At 44.1% G+C, this 9,488-nt stretch overlaps 1 protein-coding gene across 1 annotated transcript in view; it reads left to right on the forward strand.

The window, feature by feature from the left end:
• Positions 1 to 5,381, forward strand: part of MTURN (maturin, neural progenitor differentiation regulator homolog) — a 29,389-nt gene extending 24,008 nt beyond the window's left edge. Inside the window, exon 3 of the mRNA XM_003896149.4 lies at positions 34 to 5,381. Coding sequence (XP_003896198.1) covers positions 34 to 144 — 111 coding nt within the window. The 3' untranslated portion in view covers positions 145 to 5,381. The remainder of the gene's footprint in view (positions 1 to 33) is intronic.
• Positions 5,382 to 9,488: the final 4,107 nt, after the last annotated feature.

Genomic DNA, 9,488 nt, shown 5'->3' on the forward strand with positions numbered 1-9,488 from the left:
CACAGCTGCTTTTCTCTCGTTCTCTCCCTGTAGTTACTGGGGCTTCCGGATGCAGATGACGACGCGTTTGAAGAGTACAGTGCTGACGTGGAAGAAGAGGAGCCAGAGGCAGACCACCCCCAGATGGGGGTCAGCCAGCAGTAAATCTGGGGGCTCCCCTGAGAAGCAGAGTGAGCCCCACGGTAACCTAGGCGGGGCCACTGTCTCTCCTGGGTTAGCATTTTGCATTAGCACTTCGAAATAGGACGTCTGGCTCCCAGCATCCAAATTAAAATGAAATACCTTTTTAACGACCACAAAATATCTGTGATGAGCTTTGCTCAGAAGTGACCTGAATTTCACTCCCGCTTCAGTGGGGTTTCTATGGAGTTGTCTTGGTAGCCTTTGCCATTTTGAATTTAGAGTCCATTTTGTGGCTGACTATTCTCTTGAGTTTATGTTGGAGAATTAACATTCGCTGACTCGAATGTAGAGAACTCTGAATGTATTAAGGATATGTTTTGAGTCCTCACAGGTGACCTTACTGAGGGAAAGCATGGCAGAGAAGAAATGCAGTCTGCACTTTTTATGTACTTTTTAAGTGTCCGTAAGTGAAAGGTTTTGCTTATAAAGCATGAATTTTAATATCTAGTCATTAAACTGCACAAGTGCAAATACAAGGGCAGGAAAGGATAATCACTTAGCTTTGGAGTAAGAGGGTAAGAGAGGCCCAGAAGCCTTTAAGTGTTTTGCCATTACTAAGTTACCTGGGTATGTAGCGACTGGTTCGTGGTTAGGTGTAAATGTTACTTGCTTGTTCGATTGCTTCAAAACATGCTAATTCCAAAGCCACTTTAAAAGTCTATAGTGGAAAATATAGATAGGGTGAAAGATATAATTTATTGATTTTTAAAGCTGTTTATAAGCCGTCCCACGTATAAAATGAAACATTTTACCTTCTCTCTTTCTAATGAGATGGCCACTTGTTAAATCATGAAAACATCCAGAATCCAAGTGCCACTTAAACTTTGAAGCCATAGTTAAATTTGATAGAAAAGTAAACCAGGATTAAAAGTTTTTACAAATATAATAGAATCCTTCTTTACTTTTTAAGTCTTTTATTTAAAAAAAAAAAAAAAAAGCCAAGAAAAGGATTCCATTGTGTAATTTATTTAAAAATTTAATCACATATCTCGAGGGACTTAATTGTGGTGTATTTGTAAAGGGACATGAAGGTAGGAATCTTTTAATCGTGGGTTAGCTTGGTTAAAAGGGGACGTTTTAATAATCAAGATACTCAGACAACTCACAGAAACAACTTCTGTAATAACTGGAAATACTGCTGTTATCATTTCGCCAACAATTACTTACTGGGGAAATCCTTTGTAATGCTAACATGGAATTATTCTTGGACCCTTCTGCATCCCTGGTTCTAGTAACTTAGGATGTGGCATGCCTCCTCTACAACACTAGATTAAACCTAACATCTGGGGTGGGTACGTTTCAACAGTCACACATGTGCCTGTTAGGTTGTCAAAGTTTTGAATTAAAAACAAGCAGTAGCAGCAGAGGCCACAGAACTTATGGGAGTCTTGTATATCTTCCAGGCATGTCGGTGTAAACCTGATTGTCTCGACATTTTCTGTTTAATTGATTGGTGCTGTGAGGAGTTCGGCTGCTCGTGGTGAAACAGCGTACTCCAGTTTTAAGTCATCGGGTAAAATAATAGTACAGTGGTTTCCATCTGTGCTTCAGTACCCACTTTCTGTTCTTTTCTTGAAAAGTCATACTAAAGGTTAATTTCAAGTAAAATGAATTTCCTTCTGAGTAGCCTATTAGTAAAACACAACTTAGTGTTTCTTCCATTGGGGTGAGCATATTCTGCCCTTTGCAGCCCTGCCTGTGTTCTGATTGGCTCCATTCATGAGCAAAGGTGATTGTGAGCTGTAGATTACATAGATGTCGCCCAGGTTTTGTAACCTCCATTTTAATGCAGTAAGCCCAGAAGAATGACTTCTGCAAGTGAAATGAGGAAGCTTCACTAGCTTGCTCCGTTGGAAGGTAAACTGAAATTTTATACATTGAAGCTTAAAATCTAAATTTACATATGTTTGGAAATGGAATGGACATTAACATAAAATGTATTTTATCAAAAAAGTGTTTAGACTTTGACCAAATACATGTTGGTATTATTATGTTAATGTTCTCTGTTTATAAAAATTGAGTGGAGACAGACTCAGCCGTTCTGTGGGCTGATGAGAATTCTGGGCTTTGTTTTGCACCAGGGGTAGGAGACAGAGAACATGTCCGTATGTTACTTAATTTCCATTGCAAAATCCCAAACAGCATTAGCAGATCGATTGTTTCCCCTAAAACTTCCTTTTTCTGAATGTGTACACATCCCTTCTTGCGCTCACACACTTGCCCACACACTCACTTCTTGCTGCGCTGTGGCTGCTCTAAGCAGGGCTGTGCATGGTGCAAAGCTGCAGTCAGTGAGCCTGGCAGCCTGTGGTTTCTGTTATGGAAATGGTTCCGTGGTGAAACATGCCCCTGACCCTTCACAGACTTACACGTATACTCACCAGGAGGTGGCAGCGGTGTGGGAGGAGTGTTGACCTTGGACGCAGGAGAGACACCTGGGTTCTAGTTCCAAGTCAGCAAAGGATTGTGTGACCTTGACAAGTCAGTTAACTGATCGTGAACAAGGGGCGTTCGCCCTTCCAGCTGTAAACACTGCCCTTCTGTGCCTGCCTTATGTGTGTGTGTGAGTAAGGAGCAACAGTCAAGGAAACTTTTAGTGATTCGAGAAGAAAATACATGCGGGATCTTGCCCAGGTGCTGCCTTTAGGATGCTGACCCCCGCACTACCTTAGAACATGTTGGTCTGTGAGTGCCCAAACCCCTGAGGGCTCGATCTCATGGGGCTGATGAAATTCTCTTCCTTAAAGGAAAGGGAAAGGTGAGGCCCCAGAGGACTTATCTCAGCTGTATATGCTCTGCCTGTGGAGACATGGCTTTTCTTTGTGTCATGGCAGACTGGGGCTTTGGAAGTGGTGTGTGTTTATCTTACCTGAGAGCGGAAGATGTGTAGGAAGAACAGCTGGAAGAAAGAGAAAGATGAGTACCAGTACTTTTTGCCATGTTATCCAGTAGAGAGAAAGTGACAGTGAAAGTAAAGAGAGAAAGTGTGTGTGTTTGTGTGTGTATGTGAGAGAGAGAAAGAGAGAGAATGAGGAATGCTTGATTGCTTGCTGATCACTGGGCCAGCTCTGAAATCCGAAATCATGCCTTGATAACATTACAAAACCGTGATCCTGGGTTTGAGTGAATCCTAGAGACATTGTTGTTATGGCTGCCTGGTTTCCTCAGCCTGATCACCATGTCGAGCAGACGTCAAGGAATCAGAGTGAAGTACGGAGCCAGGGAGGGAGGTGAGGCCCCGTGCAGTGCCTGTCACCACTGTGGATTCACCTGCACTCAGGTGTCCATTCCTGTCTCCCAAGCCCAAAGCAGCACATGATGCAATTTGTTTTCCAACAAGCAGAGTGTGAAAATTCTCTTATGTAGGGATCCTCCTTGTGTCCTGGTGCCAGAATTAGGTTTCCAGTGTACTTCACGAAAACTTCTCTCCTTTATAGTTGCTGTCATTTTTCATGTATAAACAGAAACCGTCTCTAGCACAATATATTTTTGAATATTGTTTCTGTTTCTTAAGAGCACAATGTATATGGACCTAGGGGAGCTGTGGTCCCAAGTGTCACTGGAATTTATATTTTAGGAATAGGCTTTGCATGTTAAAATTCACAAGTTCGGAAACTGGTATGAACAGATCTGATTTCCCACAGAGAGGCATGAAGGAATAGGTAGGACTTAACTTGGGGTGGGAGGAGATGAATGAAGGAAAATGGGAGAGTTGGGGTCTGACAGTTACCACCTGAGCCCCAGGAAAACTGTTTTCATTTTCACGGCTGTCTCACTGGGGGCCTGCTTTCCTCAAAGGAACTGACTGTATGTTGAGAGGCAATGCCTTGTGTTGGCATGGCTTTGCCACTGTAAAGGTGCCCCCCAGCCAAGGAGACCAACAGGGACCCTGCTCATCTGGTGGGTATCTTTCCTTCAGTAAAACCAGCTGCCAGCCTGAGAAACCTGTCTTTCCCAAGCGCAGGCAGATCTGAGAGGGGCTCCAGGCATCTGGCGGGTAAATCACAAAGCAAACTTGGGTCTCCTTGGCAGCAGGGAGGAAGCAGAAGTGCCCCCTCAGGCCAGAGGGCAGGGCCCACCTCCTCACCGTGCTTCAGGGTTGTAGAAAGAGCACAATTAATGCTCAAGCGATCACAGACCCCTCTCCCCTGCAGTGGGTGTTAGCTCCAAAGAGATGCCATTGCCGATCACCCAGTCTTCGGAGAAGCCTAAAATTTCTTTGAATTAAAAACTGATCCTCTTTCATAAAGACCCAGTCACTTCTCCCAGTTTAGTGATAACAGGTATGACACAAGAAGCTGAAGTCTTTTAGATTTTATGGAGAGTAGTTCTGAAACCTGCCAGAATGCTGGTAGCCTGTGGTGTCCATGGCGATGGGTGTCCATGGTAAAATATCTATAGCTCCTGCTTACCAGGCAAATTGTTAAATAATATGTTGCCTTTTATATTTTTATTTAAATCTGGATTACAAAAATATAGTACCCATGAGCATTTCATGTTAGAAACCCCATTTAAAGCACTGTAAGGCTGAATAGGCACAAGCGATTAAAAGTATATGCCAGGCCACATAAAAAGAAATGTTTTAATTTGCTTAGAGCTGTATTCAAGTTGTTCGGCACCAGAGAGAAAGCTGACAGTCTGTTCTTTGTAAACTGCCTTTTCATGTTTTTCTGTTTTGTTTTGTTTCTCGAGTTTCATTTTTTACTAAGCCCCTTCTGATACCTAGGCAGATAAAGATAAGAGCAGTGCTCGGTACAAATGTCAGCTCTGAAGAGGAGGAAGTCAATCTTCAATGCTAGGGCAGATCTTCACTATCCATGGTCCAGTCTTAATTTGAGCATGAGAGCAAAATTTAGTCATCTACACAAGAAGCAAAAGCAAGGAATAGTTGTTGAGCTTTTGTTTTTTGGTTGTTTCTTTCTTTCTTTTTTTTTTTTTTTTTAAGGCAAGAAGTGTTGCCGGTAGGGTATGTGTGCTTTCTTTGCCTTCCTATTTCCTTTCAAAGAAATCTCTTGTAAATTACAAAACTGTGAAATGGGTTGCCAAAAACTGTTGCCCTTCGTTAGATGCTTCAAACAGTGTAAATCCTGTACTGCACCCTGTCCACCTCTGCTCCCTCCTCCCTCCCCTGAGATTGAGGACCTCATCCGACCATGTAATTACCATTCGCTTGCTATTAAAGAGCCTTTCAAACTCTGGTGGTGTTTGCCTCTTTTTTTTCTGCCTCCACAATGTTTGGTCCTAAAGGACACCTAATGTGGCTTATAAATGAAGAACAAGGAGTAAAGGACTGGCAGCTCGCTGTGTGGTTGCTGTGTGTGAGGAGGCTGGGGGAAGAGAGGGAGGAGCTGGTGACATGAAACACTGCCATTGTTCAAAGATTAATCATTTCTGTGTGATGCATTCATATGTCTATTCTGATGCTATAACTGGTAGTTAGTAATTTTCTTCTTTGAACCAATACTTTAGTTTTGTGTTTGAGAATCCTATTTTTTTCTAGCCTACTTAGGAATTCTTTGTGGCATCAATTAGAAATCTGTATTCTGTGGTCATTCTATGACATGACACCATGTCTCCACCACCTTCCTCCTGGTTATTTATTCACTAAACATGGCATTTAAATAACTTATCTGGAAGTTGATGGTAAGTTCTGTTATTTGATTAAGAGCAAGTTTCTTTCTCCAAATGAATGGGTCTCCATAGAGAGACCCATTAGATTTGATTAGATTTGAGATTGGCTTCACAGGCACAGCATAAAGGCTTGTGTGTATGTTAGATAGTGTGTGGTCCTTTGTTTTCGATGCCGCTGTTAGAGATTGTACTCAAGTGGTGAGCTGTGTGTCAGCATTTCCAACCCCGCTCGGCTAAGGTAGTGGTGCAGCAGCGGGGCAGGCGAAGCCTTACTGATGGACTGCCTTTGTTACAGTTATTCTATCCGTCTCAGAGATAGAGTTCATAAAATGCAGGTTGGCTCCTTTAAGTGCAGGGACTGGTGTTAAAAATACCCATGTTTCCCCCTCGTAATCATTCTGAAATCAGTGGCTGAGGGCAAGAGGTTCTAGCCCAGACTCCTCCTGGGCTGACTGTGGCCCTAGGCATGACCCTCCCCCACCCCACCCCATTTCCGGCTTTGTTTCCTCATCTGTAAAAATAAAGAGTGGGGGACTTGTCCCTGAGTTCCCTTTGGGCACTAGCCCTGACTTGTCTAGGGGAGTCAGGAGTCAGTAGGGAGGACAAGAAACACAGTTATGGAAACACTCACAAAACCAGGGTGGGGCGGCCAGGATTGGCAAAACTGTCCTGGGATTCTGAAGCCCTTTTCCCTAGGATCCCTTTTGGAATTGAAGACGCCAGCTGATACTGTGGCTGTGTGTTAGCCCGAATGCTTATGTCCCTGCACGTTTCTTCTGCCTTCCCACACCTTCCTTCTCTTCGTGAAAGTAATAAGGAGTCAGAACTACAACAAAATGAAATTGGGGTGTTTAGCTTAGGGATGTAATCAACAGTCTCACTCCCTTTAGAAATTAGCCTTGTTTCCATAGTGAAGTTGGGCCAAGTGGGATCCTCCATTGTCCTAGAGTTCATTGTGTACAGGTGTGGGTTGAAGGACAACAAAATAAAACCAGACCCACCACCCAGCATTTAGACCCCACACCGGGGCTGGACTAGGAGGACTTGGTGTCCGTGTACCCGAGTGTCTGTCGGGGTGGCGTTGCCCGGTGCCCTGCCAAATCCGAGTGAATGAACATTCCTGTCTCTATTTAGCAGACTTGGCCCTTTGGAAACGCAAGAAATGCATCCTGAAAAAGCTGGCACTGTGCTTCCCTTTTAGGGCCACCACACGCAAAAATCTTCGAAGTACTTTCCCTGTCTCTGACCCTCCTTTTTTCCTTTTTGGAGTAAACAATGACACTTGTAATGATCTGGGCAAGTTTTAATTAGGCAGTCAAGGAACAAGGTAGGCATTTTTTAAGGGATCATTTAAAGTAACAGAAATATTTTATCCTTATTTTGTAGGGAAATACGGCAATAAATGTACAGTGTAAAAACCAGCAGTAAAATTAAGTTGGCCCTTTGGGATGCTTTTTAATTAGAAGCCTCTAGAGGTCAGCACCACATAAAGAAAGGGCTTCTGAGTTCAGGGTATGATGCCCATTTCCTTGTGGAGCTTTTGGGAAAGGAGGGTTGGCAAATGTCCAGGCTGGGGAAGGAGAAGTGGAGAGCCTTTTTCTTTATACATAAATCCTAACATTTGACTGGGTTGTTTTTTTCCCTGCTCACCCATCTTTCTCTGCAGCTTGCACACCCCTACGTCACACACTGTCAGTTCGATAAACATGACTTATTGACCAGTCAATGAAGTGTTCCTTTCAGCTCATGCTGAGAAGGGCTGGGGAAATGCCGAAGATGAGATGGAAGGCACATTGCATTTTGCTTGGAGCAAGGTGGGAGGATGCTGGGTGTTCCAAGGCCTTTCAAAATATTTGTTAGCCCACAGCCTGTTAAACTCTGCAAATTCCAGTGGAACGTCAGGAAACACAGGTTTCTCCCTAGAATCCATATCTGGCTCCCTGAAGCCTGCACAGATCAGGGGTGGGCTGGGGGAGGATTTGAGCATCTTCAGGAGGTCTGGCCAGAACTGAGATAGTTGGGATCCCCTAAAAACTTGTAGACATGCCTGTGGATCCCCAAAGTACAAGACCCACGAGCTCTGTGCAGTGATGGCTACAGGCTTCACAGACCACTTGAGTTCAAGTCCAAGACCAGAGGCAGCCTTGGGAGGCCACAGAGGCTCCCAGCGTTGCCCCGGGGTTTCATTTTGGCCCAATAAGGAACAGGAAGGGAAAACAATACAAAGACTTTCCTCCCTTCTCTTTTGCTTGCCCCTTCTGTTCAGGGTTTACTGCTCCTGTCTACCAAGGAAGTCTTGACTCACAACACAAATCGTATTGACAGTTATTCTTTGCTGGGTGATTAGATGAGCCTTGGACCCTGAGGTTCTTTCACTCACTGAGAAGATACATTGGTGGAAAAGACAACAAATATGTATGTCACAGGCACGATGGAAGCCCAGTCTTAACATCTTAGCACTTAGTGGCCTAACAGCAGTTTCACTAGTACCATTATATTTCAAAATGCAGGGTTTGGATCCTCGTGAGTGTGGACTATATTCCTTGCAAGTATGGAGCAGTCTGATGACTTTTCAATTGTTTTGTAATGAAGCCAACAGTGCTGAGTAGATGTGCCCCACCTGTGTGTGCTATTACATACACAATTTTTTTTTGTAACAAACTTTTATGTAGTCCTTGCTAAGTACCACACACTGTACTAAGTTTCTTTTAACTCATTTAATCCTTCCAACAGTCCTACAAGGTAGATATTATGGTTGATATTCTCTTTTTACAGATGAGGAAACTGAGGCACAGAGAATCTAAGTAACTCTCGCAAGACCACACAGCTAAAAAGTGCCAGAGCTGGGATTTGGACCCAGGCAGTTTGGTTTCAGAACTCTTAACTACTCTGCTGAATAACAAATGTCATGGGGGTTGGTCTTACGTTTACTGAAATCTCTGACTTTTTTCACACCTCAGCACAGAGGCCCTGCCTGCCCATACACCTCTTGCAGTGCATGCTGCTAATATCCGTGGTTGCCTGAGAACAGATGGAGTGAAGAGAGCATTTCCCTCGCTGTTTGCCTTGCCTGTGGTCAGGTTGGCCGTGCAGGGTGGTTTAGGATAATAGCAGACACATTTTTTTCTGGTATCCATGTACTTGCAAAGATTTATGAAAGTGACTGGAAGAACCGGGGCAACAGTTTATAAAATAAGAGGATCCTCAGATGGGGGCAGAACTGGGGAAACAACCATTGGCTTTCCTTTCTGTACCCTTCTTTCTAGATCTTGGTCCCTGAGGAGCCCTTTACAAGGGTGTTACAGACTCCTGTGTCTCCCTCGTCATAGCGAAGGGGCTTTTGCTCAGACTTACCTTGAAGCAACCAGCAGCAGAAATGCATTCTCTAGTCAAGAGGAGGCCTGGGAGCAAGAAGAGAGCTCTCTTCGTCTGCTGATATGTGATAACATGCCATTGAGTCACCGTCCCACACCAAGGATTCCAGCAGTCTGTCTGTGGCTGCACCCCTCAGCCATCCAGATACATTTCTAGCCTGCCTTCCTGCTCCACGCAGAGGCAGCGCACACACACACCCTCGATACCACTGCCGCTGCTGGATGACTGTCGTGCTACTGTGCAGAAGGAATGAGTGCAAATCTGAGACCCCCTTTCAAAGGCAAACACAATTCACTTTT

Source organism: Papio anubis, chromosome 4 (genome assembly GCF_008728515.1).
Source record: "Papio anubis isolate 15944 chromosome 4, Panubis1.0, whole genome shotgun sequence".
In the NCBI taxonomy this organism is placed as follows: Eukaryota; Metazoa; Chordata; class Mammalia; order Primates; family Cercopithecidae; genus Papio; species Papio anubis.